The 19,624-nt window shown below is 38.6% G+C and overlaps 2 protein-coding genes across 3 annotated transcripts; one reads left to right on the top strand and one right to left on the bottom strand.

The window, feature by feature from the left end:
- Nucleotides 1-2,629: 2,629 nt before the first annotated feature.
- BBS12 (Bardet-Biedl syndrome 12) lies at nucleotides 2,630-9,872 on the bottom strand. Its single transcript, XM_015811449.1, has 3 exons — nucleotides 9,740-9,872; nucleotides 7,421-7,552; nucleotides 2,630-5,706 (listed from the first exon to the last, which is right to left on the bottom strand). Exon 3 carries the CDS (start codon nucleotides 5,691-5,693, stop codon nucleotides 3,525-3,527), a length of 2,169 nt encoding a protein of 722 aa, XP_015666935.1. The 5' UTR covers nucleotides 5,694-5,706; nucleotides 7,421-7,552; nucleotides 9,740-9,872; the 3' UTR covers nucleotides 2,630-3,524.
- Nucleotides 9,873-11,370: 1,498 nt separating this feature from the next.
- Nucleotides 11,371-19,071, top strand: LOC107283612 (caltractin). Of its 2 annotated transcripts, none has more exons than XM_015811543.1 (5): nucleotides 11,371-11,452; nucleotides 13,292-13,450; nucleotides 14,736-14,864; nucleotides 14,955-15,092; nucleotides 18,646-19,071. In XM_015811543.1, exons 1-5 carry the CDS (start codon nucleotides 11,450-11,452, stop codon nucleotides 18,733-18,735), a joined length of 519 nt encoding a protein of 172 aa, XP_015667029.1. In that variant the 5' UTR covers nucleotides 11,371-11,449; the 3' UTR covers nucleotides 18,736-19,071. The 2 variants fall into 2 exon arrangements, with proteins under 2 accessions (XP_015667029.1, XP_029139032.1); XM_029283199.1 differs by lacking the exon at nucleotides 11,371-11,452 and adding an exon at nucleotides 11,736-11,808.
- The last annotated feature ends 553 nt before the right edge of the window (nucleotides 19,072-19,624 follow it).

Raw genomic sequence — 19,624 nt, 5'->3', positions numbered from 1 at the left:
TACATAAACCCAGTAATTATGGCTTTTTTCAAGAAACATGATAAACCAAACAAAAAGTTTAAATGTATTGTATGGCACAATAGTCCAAATTTTTTGTATCACTTAATGTGGATGGGAATTTTATGAGAACTCAGAACATGGTTTTCCAAAAGAAACTTAGGGTGAAAACAAGTGTGCAGTTCTATTTTTGTGTAAAGAAAAGTAATTTGCTGTGTTCTAGAAATGGTGTGAAAAATTAAAAATAAAGCTTGTAAACATAAATATCAAACTGCACTTTATCTCCTCTTTACTTGTTTATTTCAAGGAACACATCACATAGAAGCCTTGTGTAGGTCCTGTTCATACTGTTGTACACTATGAGAAACTTTCCTTTTATCAAGGACAAATGTTTCAGGAGGCTGCTAAACTGCCTATTTGCTTTTTATCCCCACTGAAAATGCATTCAGTGAAGAATCTTTTTCACATAGCATGTTCAGGCATACAAATGAAATAGTGGCTTTATAACTACAGTTATGTACACAAGGAAATCAGAAAGGTGTGGATACCATTGTTGTACTAGCCTAATAAAATAATTAATTGGGTAATTGTTTTTAGTCTGCTGGGACAGCAAACAGACCTATATTGTAGCTGTTCGTGAAATATTTCAGACTTGGGAGATTGTATTTGCTAAATTTATATGCTCATCTCACTATCCAAAGCAACTCTGGGCATCTAGATTGATGTCAGCCTCATGGAATAAACCAGACTGGACTCACAACCAGATGAATTAATTCTTCTTTATTGTAATGCTACACTGACAGAATCTTGTGAGTCTGGAAGTATAATTCCCTCTTCCCCACATCTCCTTTATCATCGGAGAAAATTGGGAATGTCTCTTCTGAGTTTCTTGCCCTTCCTTCTTTCCAGCTGAGGTTTTGCTGTCTTTTATCTGATCTTGGCAGCTTGAACCAGTCTCAAAATGTCTTTCCCACACTCCATAGTACCAATATCTTCTCACTACTATAACTCAGCCTGAATCCCAACTGAAAAAAAATCTTCTTCTGGGGCTCTTTGAAGCTGAGTACCTACCACTATATCAACAACCTTCCTAAAAAGGAAGAGTAGGACACTGGACAAAAGTTTTTCAAAAAAAGTCAGGTTTAGAAATGGCTTCTTGAAGTGAAGTACTGCCTCTTTCAAGGCAGAGAGAACCACCTATTTCTCCAAAGAGGCATTAAACATCGCTTGGATGCAACCATATATCATCTCCCAGGAAGCTTTGATAATCCAGAAGGGGCACGGGTCCAGAACACAGGTGGCAGAGCTCCCAGCTGCAAGGACCCTGCTCTTCTCCGGGACCAACTGGTTGAAACTTTGTTCAGATAACTGAACATGCCCTAGTCGCGTTCATAGGACTATCGAGCTGGAATCCAAGATAATAATCTGAGTAATTTTATCTGGCACATGCCTGACCCAGTGGCCCCACAAGGATTTCCTTGGATTCTTCTTACCAAATAGGGGCCTGGTTACCAGGAACAGGGTTATAAGTTGTTATAAGTTGTCCAGAGTGATATATATGAGAAAGGTGGGCTTAAAGCTGAGAAATACGTTTTCTTTATGTCTTGTTATTATCACAAAGTATGTCCTAAAGAAGGTTGTTCAGCTATGTTCAGTTGGATTCATTCTTTCCCTAGCAGTACACCAGGAATCTCCTGCACAATTTCATCTCCAAGAGTTCTTTCATTAAAACAGTGAGCATTACAGGATCCAAAACCCCAAAGCATCTGCACATATATGATTCAATATAAGGCCCTAGCTGCACGTTCATTCCAAACTACATAGCAGAGCTTCAGGAAAAATCCCAACTTCCTTCTGAAAACCTACTGGGTCCACATCAGGCATCTGGGTCAGGCTGATAGAATAGCTCTTCTTCCCTGATGATGTGCAAATATGCTTTTATTTGATTCTCTAACTGAGCTTTCTCACACTGTATGAACACAGACTGCATGAATATGGTTTTACGTGCAACAAAATTATGTTGTTTTAAATTTAAATGTTTAAGATTAACTGTATTTAAGGTAGTAGCAAATAGCAGTCTAGGTTGCCATCTGCTGGCTAAAAAGAACAGTCAGTTCTTTTTACACTCCAGTATGCTGTGTTTGGTCAGTAGATGGAATTTTTTTCTCCTTTTCTTGAAGGCCTCTAATCTGTTAGGAACACAGAACAGATATAGGAAGAAGGTGGTTTCTTCACAAGGAAGAAAGGAAGGGAAAGTTTCAGTGGGGCTTTGAATGTGTTGCCCTAGAAATCTTACATAGATCATTAGGACCATTGTCAATGAAAGTCAAAACATCTGGATAATTCTCTAATGCATCCCACTGAAATTAATAGGGCAATTATCACATTAGAATGTATAATGGGTTTAATATATTACCTAGGTATTCAAGAAACCTCTAACATCATATTTCAGTACTCTTATAATAATCCTATCCCAATATTCTATATATATTGCAAGATTTTAAGATTGAAGGAGACTACATTTTATCTGAAGACAATTCATTAGGATCCTGCAGATTTGAACCAGGAGCTTCTTGATTCATACAGGCCAGTCTCTTAGCTTACTAGATATTTTTTTTTAGAATATCATGCTATCAAATCAGCCATAGCCAGCAGAGTCTAAGTACACCAAATAAAGAAAAATGTATACAAAATCCAAAGGGAAAATGGGGGAGAGTGGAGAATATCTATTTCCCCCTTTTTTCTTTCTAAAATTGTCAGAGTTTTTTTTTTGGGGGGGGGGAAGGCATGCCCTCACATCTCTTGCTGATCTTGATGTCATTTAGATACCATCATAGTGCCCTACAGTGAGCACATTAGGAGAGTATGAGAAAAGAAAATTAGCTAGATTCAGAAGTTGAATACTGTTGCAATAGCTCAGGCTATGTAAGTCTGCCTTACTATACTACAGGTTTCTAGAAAGTCCTCTCAGACTTGAAACTGGGTCTGTATAAGAGATTGTCTATACATACAGATTTTCAGAACAGCAATAACCTCAAAAATTTTAAGTCAAAACAGAAGAGAAAAAATGAAGTATAATTTCTGATATTTAAAATATTACTTTTCAGAGCTTATTGCTTATGCACATTCTGTACATGCAACCATTTTAAAAACCTTGTTTTACATTCTAAATGTAAATGCTCAAAAAGCATTTATTAAAACAAATGTAATGAACATGTTGATACAAACATTGCTTTTAAAAGTACCTTTTCTATGCAGTTGAGCTCTTTAATATTTCTGTTTGATAAGACAAAATTTTCATAGAATTAAAGGGGTTTAAGCAAACCAGAGTTACAATTTATACTGAAATAATGGAAATGAGTCTTTCACGAACTGAATTCATTCCCTGAGGGTGAACTTTGTTTTTTGAAACAAAGGTTCCATAATTCTGGACTGAATTTTCAGAGATATTTTTGCTCCTGATTTTGCCCACAAATACTATTAATAGCTATTAATAGTGTTCATTAACCATTAACAGCAACAGAGTGCTATAAAAACAGGAAGTCACCTGAGTCTTGTGATTTCAACAATTCATCCTTCTTTGGGCCTGCAATAATTTCAGCATCAGTCTGAAGGACCAAGAGCACCAATTGTAGAGCTCTGCGCCAAGCTTCCATCTTAGCAGTAATATTGTCACACACTTTCAAAGCCCTTCCACTTATAATAGAATGTTCAGTGGTTATTCCTATCTTTCCCTTCCTAAATTCCTCCAAGATGTAGGCTGATGGTGAACCATACATGGCTGCTCTTCTGAGATGCTGCTGTATGACAGTGCTGGTTTCAAACTCTGATGTACAATTTGCTACATTACCCATGACAGCAAAAAGGTACTGGCGCCAACCACTTGCCAAAACACTAAGTACCAATGATTTATATTGTTCTGAAGATTTTGTAAACCAGGAAGAGGCAAAATGAAGCTGGCTTGTAGAGTTTTGGATTGTTTTTTCTAGTTTTTCAAGAAAACTGAGGCATAGGAGCTCAACTGCACCACCTCCTGGAAAAACAGCCTGATCAAGAAGTGCATGATGCAGACGATATGCACAGGTCCAAAACTGATCTTCCATGGCTTGCATCTTTGACATAAAAGGGCAACAGAGCACAACTGTTACCAATCGAAGTCCTTCTGCTGTTAAAGCAAGTGGGATTTGGCCATTGACCTCCACCAAATTTAATTCCAGAGTTCCATAGAGATTCACGCATATGCCTTTGACAATGCAATCCTCATTCACTTGACTGATATAAGTCACTATCTCAGCTCTCATAATATTACTAAAAGCTATCAACACATTATGGTCCACATGATTAATTATCACTATTTTATGTAGGAGACATTTTTCTTCTAGAATTTCACACGTGTCACCATGTACCAAAATTAAATTAATATTAGACTGAATCAGAATGTCTATTATAGAATCAACCCATAAGCTTGAGCTTTTCTTTGAATGAGACATATTTTCTGAAAATATGCTCATATTCTCTAACCTGTTAAACCCTAAATGGTGACAAGTTTCAGTTAGATCACCATCTATAAGGATAACACGAATAGGCATATCCTGAAATTGCTTCATAGAAGCAGCTTTTGCTGGACATACAAGCGTGATAAAGCCAGGGTAAACACACGAATGACTTTCACATATTCCTGATAAACAGCATGTCACAATTTCTGAAATATTAAATTGGAAAGGACAGGTATCAGTTTTTTGATTGGCACCTGGAAGCTGGCATCTGAGAATGTCCTGTATCAGTTTTGTGGCAGATTCATTTCCATGGCTAAGAGAAAACGCTAGTTGTTCCAAATAACTGAACTTGTCAAAAGGTTTTGGGCATCCATCCAGATGTATTGTTCGTTGTGCTGACTGACATTTATTTACATAGCTAAAGTATCTACTGTGGGTTAATTTTGATCTTGTGTTATAAGTCAATACATCCAAATGACAATTATGCAAATCAGAGTTTTTCTGAATCATTGTCTTGCAAACACTGAAAACAAAATTGCTGCTCATTGACTCAGATAGTAAACATTTCGTACTGTTGATGATGGGGGTGCCTGGACTGATATCATTTATTTGCTCGATCATATGATCTTCTGATTTTTCTTCTGATAATTCATTTTTAAGCAAATTTAAAATACTAGTGCCAGACTTGCTACCTGTTTTCTTAATGTCTGTAAACTGCCTTCCAGAGGGGCTAGAGCTATTGTTGATAAGACTCAAGTCATCGCATTCTATAGGAATATCCTTTAGCTTTTGCTGTATGTTGTGTAGTGATAATGTAATAGACTGCACTTGTTCAATGCAAGAATCCAGACTTTCAGACATTATAGCTACTATGAGTGAAAGTGGAACATCATGTTGAAGGCACTCAAGTACAGCATTGCTCCATGCACCAACGAGAAAGAGCAGAGTAGTCATCCCTGTTTTATAATCTTTGTTCTGTGCTTGGATGGCTTCATTAAGAAGCTGCCCCACCGCACTGTTTAAGTCCATGTTTTCAAGAAGTCTTAGTGGAGAGCAAATCAACACACCACCAGGAATACTTTCATCAACTATAAATTTGGACAATTTCATGGGTCCTAAAAGTGTCCGTCCAGTGGAAGCCAAAGCTGAAAGTTGTTGCAGACCAATATGTCTCTTTCTGTTCACATTTCTGAAAGCCATGTTCCCAGGAAAGCTGCAAACAAAACACAGATATGTTGCTTCTGCCTTTTAATTGTTTTGGCTTTTATGTTACCCTTTGGACACTGCTGATATGTTTCTCAGAGATAAAGCTGTACCCCGTTTAGACAGAAATTAAATTCTGTATCTCATAGAAATTAGTTGATATAGCTGAATACTGGATAAATGAAATGCTAGCTTTAGCATTAAGGAATGAACCTTAACCAAATGTATTGGGATTAGTAAGGATTTTATTGAGAAATTGGCTTATTATTGGTGGAGTGGTAGGAAGCAATAAAGACCGGACTCCATTGCCAGAAATTGGCACTATTAATTCAAGCATTATCCATTGCACTGAAAAGCACAACCATTGGAAGTTTAGCAGTGCACTTGATCTTTGAGCAACAGCAACATGGGACCAGACAAAACTAAATTTGATTTGCTGTTAATTTAATAAGACTAATATGATTATTTCACCTTTATTTCTCCTCTTCTGTCACAATTTTTAATGTCCCTTTTTAGGGACATTAAAGACATAGGGCTCTTGTGAAGTCTCCCTGGAGACTTCACAAGAGCCCTATGTAATCTGGGGCCACCAAGATCCCTGCAATACAATTTGCTTATAAAGAAAATATATGAATGATTGTGTTTCTATCTCTTCATAGTTTTAAACTTCAGGATAGTTAGACTCCATCAAAAAATAAATAGTTATTTCTTTTTCTAAGAAAAAGAGGAAGTGCTGCTTCCAGAATACTGCCATTTTTTTTAAAAAAAACCAAACAATTTATACCTGCATGGTGTTACAATTAACTCAGACAAATGAAAAAAAGCTGCTTTGATTTCTGGATTTGCTCTGAGTAGGCATGCAAGCAGATTCTCTTTGTACTAAAATCAAAGTTTATCCTAGAATGTGCAGTCTCTTTCTCCCATTCTTCTGGCAGATGAACAGAGTAGGTCTGTAGAGCCTTCCAAAAAATAGAATTATGCATAGTCATATCTATTGCATTTGCTAATAAATGCTTTGGACATATTTTTAAAGTAATCAACATCTTTATAGCTTGTAAGGTTCTTAGATATATGCATGAATACAGAAGGAAGAAAAAATGTATAGCACAAAACTGGTTAGTTCTAGCATTTTTTTCTTGGCAACTTTCTTTGCTCATAATCTAGATTTGTTTGGCTATTTATATCAGTCTTTTCTCTGAACAAGTTTTTAAAACAGAATCGTCAATGCAATTGTTTGTTGTCTTAATTTCACATAAAAATAATGAAATTACACTGCTCTTTTTAGAACTAACAAAACTTTTCAAGCAATATACAAGAAACAACATTTAGGCTGGGTTCCCACAACACACTACACTGAAATGCAATCAGCTAGTTTGTAGCTCAGTGTGTTGTAAAAATCCATTGTGGTGACTGCATGATTTGAAGCATTGGGTAAATAATTTCATTAACCAGGACTAGCATTTTATGCATTATAGTATATGAGAAGAAACTTTATATTGGGGAGAGCTGAATAACTGAAATATTATTCACGTAATAAAGCAGCTGTACAAGAGTACTGTCAGTTGTTGCAAAGGTGCAGAAGTGTCTAGATTGGAAAGGTTTATGGCCCACTATTGGTGTTGCATAGCAACAGTAAGACCTACTCATCACCACTTGGGCTCATCCACATCATCTGAATTTCTACCCCCTCCCTTCAATCCTTTAGAAAACAATGTAAACTTTACCTAATTGTCTTCAGTCCTGCAGGCCATGAATAGAAAGAACATCCTGAGATGTGCAGTGCTTACTCTCCTTTCTCCCAGCTGATCAACAGAAAACCATCCTCCATTGTCTCTATCTCCTACCTGCCAGTAGTCCTGCAGTAAAAAAGATTCATCTCCAATCCATGCAAAAGAGAACAAATTGATAACCTTAGTCATGGTTTGTACATTTATTTTATTTGTATTTCGGATCTTATGCTGGCAGAATAAAATCTGATGGTCATTATGGTAGGGAATTTCCGAAGGTTAGGATTGATTGTAAAATATGTAAAGGACCATACTGAAATATTTCAAAGGCTTTGGCTGCCATTCCTCAGTTGCTTTTCAAAATTCTATGAATTCTGATAATGATATGTCAGCATGTTGGCAATTTTGTAACCAAGTACTTTCCCCAATAGATGGGACCATGGTTGCATGCTTCTATAGTGACTTTTTCAGGGAAGTTCTAAATAAGGAAGAGACCAGATGCTATACTCTCTGGAACAGTGTATTTCAACCTCAGTAATTTTAAAATGCATGGACTTCAATTCCCAGAATTCCCTAGTCAGGCAACGGAATGATATCACTAAGGTCCACAGAACCCAATGATGCACAGGAAACTAGCTATGCTGTGATTACGAATATATTAAAGCAGAGTCACCAGCAAACTCAGCACCCCAAAACAGGCAATTTGAGATCAAACAGGTCTAAAGTGGGCCCTAAAGCATGCAGTGCTCTGATATAAAAAGTCCTCAGGGAGGGTCAGCAGGGCACAACTCTCACTTGCTAAAACTCTTTCTGCTGACACAGTAGGAAAATTTCAGGATTGATCTGCAAAATTTGCTTCAGAACCTTGGATTACGCTTATGCTTATTTGTAGTATATATATAAGTTTGCCCTTTCATACTAGTGGATCATTTGACCAGTAAAACAAGATAATGCCATTTTCTCATCCATATATATGAGCTCTTTGCCCTCTTGCTCACCCAGATGAGAATAGAAGAACCGGATCGAAGTCGGCATAAAGCGCCACAACACCCTTGTTAGCTGCTTAAATCTATCCCAGTGGTGGCAAACCTATGGCATGCGTGCCAGAGGCGGCACGCAGACTCCTCTCTGTGGGCACGTGCAGAGATGGCAACCGTCCCTCTTCAACCAGCCGCCCGCTAACTCGCCAAGGTCCCACGTGGCCGGATGCATCCCAGCATGGCTGGTTTCCTTCCTCCTGTCCCATCCCTCCTGGCCTCGCATGCTCTCCTTTTCCCGGGCATGACCCACTGCATCGCCTCCTCAGCTGTCAGCTGTCCGTCCAGCTCAGAGGTGGCTTCTCTGAACTGCTGGCAGCGAGCTGCAGAGCCCCAGAGTGTGCTGGTCAAGGGGCCGGCAGGCTGTGGCTGCTGACGGACACTGTTGGCTCCCATGCGCTCGCTGGCCTCTGTGTGCGTGGGCCAATGGTGTCAGGCAGCAGCCGCCCCGGCCCCTGCCTCGCCTTGCCCTGCAACAATGGCTGCTTCGCCTTGCCTCGCCTCATTCCACAGGACGAGCCTTCAGCCCACCGCCCCACCTGCCAGAGACCCCCTGGATCTCCCCCAACCCTGTCCGGCCCCCACAGGCATCCCTCCCCACGAGCAACATTGAGGTGGCCACGCCCACCTTGGCCATGCCCACCCAGTCTGCCATGACTACCACAGCCACGCCCACCCAGTGGGCCACACCCACCCGGCACCTGGCGATAAATAAGTGGGCTTTGGGTTGCAGTTTGGGCACTCAGTCTCTAAAAGGTTCGCCATCACTGATCTATCCCGTTCCCCTCCACAACCTTCCTCCTGCCAACCCAAGAGCTCAGCGAGACTCTCGGGTTGGCTGTTCGTTTCTTCGCGCGGCAAGCGAGAAATCCCCGAGCAGCAGCTATTTCGTCCCGCCTGCTCTGCCTTGCCCGACCCCCTTCCTCGAGGCGACAAGGGAACGATTCGGGCCGCATCCAGACCAGCTCCCAATACTTGTATTTTGCCGCCCCAGATTCAGGATAATATAGCGGGAGAAATAGGGGAGCTCCCTTTCTTATTCCCAACCCCGCCTCTGGGGAAGCAGAGAAGTGGTCGAGGCAGATCCCTCTCGCGTCACCAGAGGGAGGGACAGCGCGGCGCGAGAGTGTCAATCAGCAACATCTGCTGCTCTCCCCCCGCCCCCCGCCCCCTTCGCCCAGTAAGGTGGGGGAGAAGTTGGGCAGAATTGAGATGCAGGTTTTTCCAAAGGAGCGCGCCAAATATCTCCCGCGAACTGAATCGGCTTTAAAGCAATTACCTGTCCAGCTTTAGTTTCTTGTGAATGTTAGAATCCGCGCCTTGGACCCGAGAAACTACTAACCCTTCTTCCATAAGGGCCCTAATTTTGCCTCTTTGCAAAGGAGGCGCCATCGGTTACATTTCGAGCAATCACGGTCTGTGCGATGCTTGCCCCGGACGGATATGTATTCTGAGCATGCTCGATAGCATCTGAAGCTTTTGCCCGCATTCTGCCCTTACTTGAGCGAAAAGATGAAAAGATGAAACAGTGAGCGATATATATATGGAGAGAGAGAGAGAGAGAGAGAGAGAGAAATCTATTGAGACCATGGGAAGCTTTTCGAACAGGGGAATAAGCATTAATATAATTCGACTGCAGCTTAAGTTGCAAAGAACTAAATAAAAGCAGGGAGTGGGATCCTAATGACAGCATTGGCTTCCACTATTTTCCTATTGCTTTGAAAATTATTTTTGACGTCTCCTACAATATTTAAATACATTCTAATCAAGAGCTCAGAAAAAGGTGCATAATTTTTCTACTACATTTTAAATATTTTAATCTTTTGTTGTGCGGTTTTAATATTTGCTTCAGAAAGTATTGATATGTTCAGGTCAGTTATTAAAGCTCATTGAAAATCGTAAATTATGTAAAATAGCGAAAACCGACAGGAAATTCACGAATCACTTTTATCCAGTGATCCTCTTAAAAATATATTTTTGCTCTATCTGTCGGTTATTTCATCTAGGAACTCATTCGTGTCAATAATTATTTCCCAACTCTGCTTTCAGTTCATATATTTGCTTGAGCTTTTTATTATTTCCGATAGTCCTTCAGTTTAGTACGATCCCTATAGAAAAGTGTAAAAAAACGAACAAGAGGCTTTACAACCCTAAGTAATGATTCGGAAGGATTTTATGAAAGGCTTGAGCCAAAAAAAAAAAACCTTTTAGTTTAGAAATAAGTCTCGTGAAATTGCAATAGTTTCCAATATTATTGTTCTGATCCTGCTGAGACCTTGATACATTTATTTTCACTGTCTGCTTCTGTGACTGGTAAATGGCTAGAGAACCTGCGTTGTTACACACGAGGGTTTGTTTGGTGTTCCTGCTGGGCCAATTTGGCTACCTTGTTCTTTCGTTAATGAAAAGCATCCCATGAAGTGGTCAAAAACCAACGCCTTATTCCGAATATTCCTACCGCAATAATCTCAGCGCAAATTGAATTCACCCTGCCACCACCTACTTCCTTGGCTTATTGCAAAATAATTTGTCAACCAGCAGCTACCCAGGGAAACCAACACTCAACCTCCTAGCGCAGGGGTAGGCAACCTCGGCTCTTTTATGACTCATGGACTTCAACTCCCAGAATTCCTGAGTCAGCATAGCTGACTCAGGAATTCTGGGAGTTGAAGTCCATGAGTCATAAAAGAGCCGAGGTTGCCTACCCCTGTCCTAGCGTCCTTGGGAGCGCGTCTGGTTACTAGGACGCCAGCGCCTCGTTTGTTGTGTATCCAGCGGAAACGGCAACACGAGCTCCGAATGGCGTCACAAAGCCCGGCCGTCACTCGCGTTTCTTGATTGGCCTTGGGAACGAATAGACGCGAGTTTTCGCGGGAATCTTTTCTGTGATTGGACAATCCAGGCACATAGAGGCGGAACGTAATCAATTTTTGCAGGTGGTTTGGTTTGTGTGGTTTCTTGAATAAGTGAACCCAGCTATTGTAAGATAATGGTGAGTGTTTGTTTTCCCAGATTTTGGCAAAGGAAATAATATCTGTGAATCTTTTTGTAGCCTTTCTCACCTCTCTCTGGATCTAGTTAACCGAATTAAGTTACAGCGTCATTAAATCTCTAATGATTCATCCTGACTTTTCGGAATGTTTTTCGCGCCAAATCCAGCCTGATTGGCTGTAGTAAATCTATGCCCTATTTTACTCGCGGATATTTTTAGAACTGATCAGATTTTTAAAAAGCAAGTGTTGTATCTCGATCTTCTGAATTTCTGCTGGGAGGGGGAAAAAAAGTTTCCCTACTTATTCCTGAATAAATGTGCAGAGAACTGGTGTCTTTTTTTGCCAGTGAATACACGTGAGTCATAAATACCGTAAATCAAGAACTGGGTTATGAAGAAACTAGGGCGATCTAAATAGCTTTTATTGTAGTAATACAATGGATTTTGTTTTCTCTTTGCAGCTGTAATACTTGTAGTAAAAAGGCACCTCATGCGTGGATTTCAGCCATAACTTGCTGACTACAGCGGGCTGAAAATCATGGTTTATAAAACGGGTGTATTTCCGCAACACACTCAATTAAAAGTAAACATGGCTTAGTGCCATGTATGATTCCAGTTTCCCAGTCTTATTAAAAATTGCAAATTTTTGCAGTTTATTCACATCTGTCAAGTGTTTCTATTTGTTCCCCTTGAGAGGGCATACAAATTACATCTGCATGTAGACAGATAAAGTAATTGAAATATAGTTTTAAGGGGAAAATTGTTTTTTACCTACTAATATTTTTGATTCTGCTTATATCTAACTACAGTACAAATGGACAATATACCGTAAGTACCACATAGTAGTGAATATATACACTTCAAAGCAATGTGGTATTAATAAAGAAGAATATTTGTAGATTGAAATGAGGGGTCTTTGGTCTGATCTTGGTTGTTTTCTTGCAGATGTTTCATTACCCAAACTAGGTAACATCATCAGTGCTAGAAAGGAGTAACTTTATATTCTAATGCAGACATGTCAAACAAAAGGCCAATATTTGGCCCCCAGGATGCCCCGGAGATGGCGAGGGACTGGCCTAACCCCGGCCAGCTTGGCAGCCTCCAAGGTGCGTGCACAGGAGGTGGTGAGTGTGCAGGAGCCGACAGCGTCCGGCAGCAGGAGCTGCATAACCTGTTGTGAATATCAGGCCGACCCTCCATATCCAGCGTTGCGGCGGCACCGGCAGCATGTGGAGTCGGTTGGCAGCACATGATGTGGACCGCTGGACATACCTACTCTGTCCCATCTCCGCCTGCTGCTGGAGGGCTGGCCCGGTATTCGCAGCTGGCTGTGGAGCGCCATAGTGTGCCGGCTGAGGGGCCGGCAGGCTGTGACTGCTAACTGACACTGTCGGCCCCCAAGCGCTCGCTGGCCTCTGTGTGTGGGGGCTGCTGGTGTCAGGCAGCTGCCTCGCCTCACCCCTCAGGACGAGCCTCCTGCCCACCGTCCCACCCACCAGAGACCCCCTGGATCTCCCCCAACCTGCTCTGCCCCCACAGGAGTCCTCCCCCACGAGCAACGTCGAGGTGGCCATGCTCACCCAGTTGGCTGTGACCACTGCAGCCACACCCATCCAGTGGGCCACGCCCACCCAGCCTCTCTGAGGGCACCACAGTGCTGATGCGGCCCTCAATGAAATTGAGTTTGACACCCCTGTTCTAGTGGTTTCCCCCTGGCAGTGCTGGTGAGGCTGTCTTAGAGGTTCTTTGGTTGGTTGTTTACTGTTTGTTTGGCAATATGGAATATAACTTCCATGAAATAAATATTTCAAACATTATTTTAACTTGCATTTACTGAAGGCATCTGGATATAAAAAACCAAGTTTGAGTGGCTCCCATCGTCGGAAAAGCAGTGGGTTAAAACATGAGCTTTCTGAAGATCAGAAGCAGGAGATCAGAGAAGCTTTTGATTTGTTTGATACTGAGGGGTGCGGTAGCATTGATATCAAAGAACTGAAGGTATGTATTAATTTTCTTTGTCTTCTTTAACAATTTAGTTTGCTTTGGGTTTTTTATGCTGCAATATTTTCTTACAAACCTATGATATTACCCAAAGTGGTCTATTAAGGGTTACATCAGGACTAGCTTGCAAAATCCAACTTTGCTGTTCATCATGCCCATGGAAGCCCATTATACAGGTTGCCTTATTTTATTTTGCTGCTTCATTCCTTAAATAAACTTTGTATTGACTGCAATAAGAAAATAGTACAAAGCATAGATGGTACTTCAGTAAGGGAATGATGAAGATTGGTCAGTAATTGTCAAAAACTGTTGAGTCCACAGATGGCCTCTTGTGGAGGGAGCATACCATACATTTTGTGCTTTCTGGATCAACTTTTGTTTCTTATTTGAATCTTGAGTTCTACCAGGTACAAATAAATTCAGGAGTGCCTGGAAAAATAGGTATTGTTGTTTCAGAGATTAAAAGTTTTTAATCTTAATCTGGTGATGCATGTTGGAACATAGAACACTTTATAAAACACTAAATGGCAAGCATGTGCTTAGAAAAAGCATCTGATATATATATCAGAAAATAGGAGTCCCTCCTAGACAAGGCTCCAAACCACTACTTTCATATACATGTTGATAAAATTTAGCACAGGATGTTTTCCCAGCCTTGATGCAGCTATCTTTTTGGAGAGAAAGGGAGAGGGAGACAGCAGTCTCAGGGAAACAACAGAAAAACGTAAATTAGAGTTAGTAAAATATAGGGAAATGAAATTGCATGGAAATTATTAAACCAACAGAACATGAAATGTAGGAACAATAGGACAATTTTCATGGATTAGAGATAAACCAAAAACAAGCTACGGTAATTGCAAATCCCTATAAATTCCTACAGTGCGAATCAAGGAGTAAAAGCAGTAAAAGATTTAAGAATTATTTATGGCTGTATATTCCAATGGGATGTGCTTTGTAAGAACTGTATAAAAACTGTATAAAAGAAACAGACAAGATGTTTAGCATAGCCTAGAGTAAGCCCCACAGCAAGATAGGCAGCAAATAAAGTTAACAAATAAATAAATGAATACATTATTCTGTATGGAATAAAGCTTTGCAAAGATCTCTACGTCTGGTGGAACTCAATTTGGTGGAGCATACCACGTTAAGAACCTATAGCATTCCTGGGACAACAATGGGACTAACACTTCTTTAATCAGGAGCAACTCTTTTAGGCAGACAGACTTGTAGGTAATTTTCAAGTGTGTACTGGATATACAAGTTATTAGCTTTTATATTGCAGGTTGCAATGCGTGCTCTTGGTTTTGAGCCAAAGAAAGAAGAAATTAAAAAGATGATAGCAGACATTGGGAAAGATGGAAGCAGCACCCTAAGCTTTGAAGACTTTTTAACAATGATGACCACAAAAATGGTAACATAATTTTACTATCATTATAGAGAGATGTAAGATGCTTGGGGGTGTTTTTGTTTTATTTTACTTTCTTATCTTTGTTTTTGTAAGAATGAAAAAGATTCTAAAGAAGAAATTCTGAAAGCTTTCCGACTGTTTGACGATGATGGTACAGGCAAGATTTCCTTTAAAAACCTAAAGCGAGTTTCCAAAGAACTTGGGGAAAATTTAACAGATGAAGAACTGCAGGTAACTGTTCAGCTTTGCATAGCATATTGGGTTTTTATATCATGCCATATAAGAGTTGTAATTCGTCCTCTTTATTGGTTTCTAATAAAAATTTATCTTCAGCCTTTGATTCATTTTTAGTGATTGGTCTTTCCATTGTTGTTTTCCTGTGTTGTTAAACTATTGAGTCTATTTTATTTACTTTTTCAGTACACTTCCCTTAAGTTCTGAATTAGCTGCTAATAGACAATTTGTGTTTTTTTAATGCAAATTTTATTATTTTTAATGCTTCAGTTTACAAAGCGGAAGACAATTCAAAACATGATCAGAATTTAAAAAGTGAATAAAAGCAAAACAAAAAGAGAATAATTAAAAGGATATAAATCAGTTTTATCGTTATTTATTAAATTTATATGCCCTCTATCAAATAACTGGGTAGGTTATAATTCCATAAATAACAGAATAAAACACTTAAAATTAAAAACATTAAAACATTGGGTGCTAAATTAAAATACTGAAATTAATAAAAGTTGATAGAAGGAACTTGTGCATAGATGGAGTAGAGGTAGAATCTTCTTGATACGCAGTGTTACTGATCTACATCTTGTTGGTTCCATTGAAGGGTCTGAAATTAGATAGGAGCACCTCAGTAAGGAGTTGATACTTTATTTTTTTATAGATATTTTATTGGTTTTTAACTATAACAATCTCCAGTGCCTGGTGTACAGCGTGTTGTCTTGGTTTATATTTTTAAAAAAGGACAATAACAATTAACAATAATAATTAAATTTGATAATTCCATAATTAATATATTGATTAATGATACATTTCTTTGATCTTCCCTTCTCCCATTTGTATTCTTCTTCAACCTTAGTCAAAATATAATTAATATTTTCAATATATAAATGATTAGATATAGGCATTTTTATATTTATACAAATAATAATCTCTATATAACATTTTTTCCCAGCTTATATTATTCGCATAACCATCATCTCTTTAGTTCTGCATGCATCCTATTTTTATAATTTTTATTTGCTTAAATTCCCTTATATTCAATCCAATTCTTATCAGTCATAATTTCTTCATATTAATCATCTAACTGTCCCAATTTTTTTCATTTAGGTACATCATCCCAATATTCTATATCATGTATTATAAAAATACTATACTTTTTATCTATCCTATAGTATCTAGATATAACTTCCTTTTTAATCAGTTTATATTTCACTTATATTAATAAAAGTTACATCAACCTACTATTTTAACATTTCATATATTATAAAACATACTATATTACTTAAATCTCTTGTCCTTCTTGTTATAAGGCCCCTTTATGTTCAAAATTCTCTGTTCTTTTAGCCATATTCAAACAAATGTTTATTTACGTAATGGTCCACCTGGTAGGGCGAGTCAAATCTCTTGTATCTTTCTCTGGTCTTCTTTTGACGAGTAATTTTCCAAGTTGATGTAAACCGCTTACCTAGCAGTTCCTGTATTTTTACCAATGTTGTTGGGAATACAAAAGATGAAGTAAGTAAGATAAACACTTTCTGTCTCCCAAACTTTGATGGTTCTCCTGATAATTCCATTTTTCTTGTTGTATCAGAACCTTGTGGATTTTTTCCTGTTTGTGTCAAATTGTAATTCTTTTCCTTTGTTATTTCGTCAATTTGATCATACTCTTCTAATTTGTAGTCTGCTGTCTAATTTATTTGTTCATTTGTTGTTATTTCCTGGGTGTTCTTTAATTGTAGATTTAGATTGGAAATATGCTTATTTACATCATCAAAGTTGTTTCGAATTTTCTCGTGGTTTGAGTCTATTGTCATTTGTATTTGTCCTAACATTACATATGTTTCCTCCTGGAGAGTATTTATCTTGCCTTGAAGTATTGCTTCTGGAGGCCCTTGATTTTCCAGGCTAAGTCTTTCAGGAGAAAATATTGAATGTGGCATCCTGTCATTTTTTAATACATATGTGATATCCATGTTGTCTCCCCCCTTCAAATTATCTTTTCTCAATATTTTAATTCAAAAGTCAATTTATCAGTCAGTCAAAGTTACAGTTCAGTATGTTAAGCCACTTTAAATCCTTCCTGTAGATTCTCCTCTAAAAGATTAGCCAAAAAGCCAGTTTTTCTTTTCCATGAACAGTTCTTAGATTTAAGCAACAGTCCAGGTTTTTTTTTTCTTTCAAACACTTTTTAATCTTATAGCTGGCTCTTCCTTTGTTCCCAGCTGTCTTCAAGGTTATTTGCAATTCAAAGGAACAACTTTTTCTTTGTTTCTAGGCATTCTGCCAATTTCTGAGTCCTTATCGTTAGCATTCTATTCTCTGATTCTCTATTAGATGTCAGCAGTTATTTCTTTTTTCAGTTTTTCTTTCAATCAAAAAATTATTTTTGTTATATATTTTTATAATTCCATCAAAAAAAGGGTATAATCTTGAAAAAAATTTAGTTCCTAGATTTGTCCAGACTGAAGTATTTTAAATCAAATTTTAGTATATATCTTTCCTCCCTTAATATTAATTCGCCACTTCCGTCTGTAAGGGAGTGGGGATACAGTCCCTTCCCTTCACTTCTGGAGGTTTTCTTGCTTTGGGGATCTTTTCAAGGATTTAGATAGTAGATAGAAGAAAGAAGAAAGAAGATCAGTACTCTCACCAATTCCAAGCACACTGTTCACCGATGTTCAGGTTCATGCTCTGGGACTTCAGCTGCAAGCAGCTTGGGCTAGAAGTTGATCTCACGCTAGCCTTTCTCCTGTCGAGTTCGGAGGGCTTTCCCCGGATCAAACGAAGCGATTGCCGACTACTTCGTGATCATCGGGATGCTCCTCCTTCACGCTCCTCCTTCGGGGCAACTTCGGACCCATCTAGGGTCCCCCAAGCAGGAAGAAACTAGCCGTGGGGAGCGGAGGTCCGCTCTCGCACAGCCATGCGCTGCAGGCACAAAACCGGAAGTCCCAGGAGTTGATACTTTAATAGGTTTTTAACATGTTAAGAATTACAAAAGCTTATAACCTGCTTAAATGTTGGTGTTCAGTTATGCTTTATCAGAGTTTATAGAATTAGAAAAAAGAGCATATAATGTCTTACACAAAATGAGCATGTTCAGTGTGCATTTAGAGATGATACACTGTTACAGAATAAACAATCCATCCGGACAGTTTTCTATTTTTTTCTTTCCCCTGTGTCATATTCAACATTCCAAGGTCATTATATATATTCTGTGAAAAATAGCTTGTATTTATCCCTCCTTAGACAGTTTTTCCTGAACAATATGAGTATTTCTACAGAGGATTTTATCAAGCCTAATCTCTCTGTCACTGATAGAAGGGTGGTGCCATTTTTCATATGTTTAAGTGATACAAATACTTATAAATTTGTTCTTACGTATAACTTTACATATAACTGTAACTTCTTACAGTATATATAATTTCTATAATATGTGAAGTTTAAACATAAAAGTTATAAGTTAACACTGAAAGTCTATTTCATGAACATAGTGTCAGATGCTTCTAGAACAGTGCCTAATCTTCAGTGGTTCTCTCCTCCCCTTGATTCCCAGGAAATGATAGATGAAGCTGATCGTGATGGAGATGGAGAAATAAATGAGGAAGAATTCTTGAAAATCATGAAGAAGACCAATCTATATTAGTGGGTTTTTACCTTTAACAATGACTTGAAAGTTATAAACGTGTTTACTGTTTTATAATGTACAAAAGGGTATTTGGTTGGGAGGGATTTTTTAAATCAGAAACTTATTGTTTATACCATTGTGATAAAGTAATGATTCATGCATGCTAGAAAGCTTGTTGCACCTAAGAAAACAGGCCTGTTATTTCCTTAATTTGAAGGACATGGTAATAAAACTGTTTTGAAAATAAAGTTATACCGTAATATGCATGCATTGGATCATCCTTGGCTCTTACAGTTAAATACCAATTTGCTTTACCTGGCCATGAAAAGTTTAGAAAATGACTAATCTACAGTTTACAACAGTTCATTTAGTAACAGTTCAAAGTTACAATGGCACTTGAAAAAGTGACTTATGACCATTTTTCACACTTATGACTTTTGTAGCAGCCCCATGATCATGTGATTAAAATTCAGATGCTTGCCAACTGACTCATACTTATGACGGTTGCAGTGTCCCAGGATCATCTGATCATCTTTTGCGACCTTTTGATAAGCAAAATCAGTGGGGAAGCCAGATTCACTTAACAATCGTAGTACTAATTTATCATCTGCAGTAATTCATTAAACAATTAATGAGTTTTAGGCTCAATTGTGTCATAAGTCGAGGATTACCTGTAGTAGTTTTTCTATTTTGTATTGCTATAAGGATCGAGTCTAATTTTATGAAAAAGGATAGTGAGGGGAAATTAAGGAACATTAGGTAAATGTGTATATGTCTATTTATCTGTCTGTGTCTGAATCTCTTTAAGTCAGTGTTTACTCCTGGTGACTGCTGAACAAGTCCCTGCAGTTTTCTTAGCAACATTTTCAGAAGCCTTCAAAAAGAGGAAACTACAGGCCAATCATCT

The sequence above is a fragment of the Protobothrops mucrosquamatus genome, unplaced genomic scaffold, assembly GCF_001527695.2.
Source record: "Protobothrops mucrosquamatus isolate PMUCROS unplaced genomic scaffold, P.Mucros_1.0 scaffold_50, whole genome shotgun sequence".
Taxonomy (NCBI): Eukaryota; Metazoa; Chordata; class Lepidosauria; order Squamata; family Viperidae; genus Protobothrops; species Protobothrops mucrosquamatus.
The sequence above is the reverse complement of the archived record's forward strand: the minus strand, read 5'-3'. Positions and strand labels throughout refer to the sequence as shown.

Coding starts and splice junctions, on each gene's coding strand:
- BBS12 (XM_015811449.1), bottom strand. CDS start 5,693: ATGGCTTTCAGAAATGTGAACAGAAAGAGACATATTGGTCTGCAACAA.
- LOC107283612 (XM_015811543.1), top strand. Junction 14,865..14,954: donor CAATGATGACCACAAAAATG/GTAACATAATTT, acceptor TGTTTTTGTAAG/AATGAAAAAGATTCTAAAGA. Junction 15,093..18,645: donor TAACAGATGAAGAACTGCAG/GTAACTGTTCAG, acceptor CTTGATTCCCAG/GAAATGATAGATGAAGCTGA.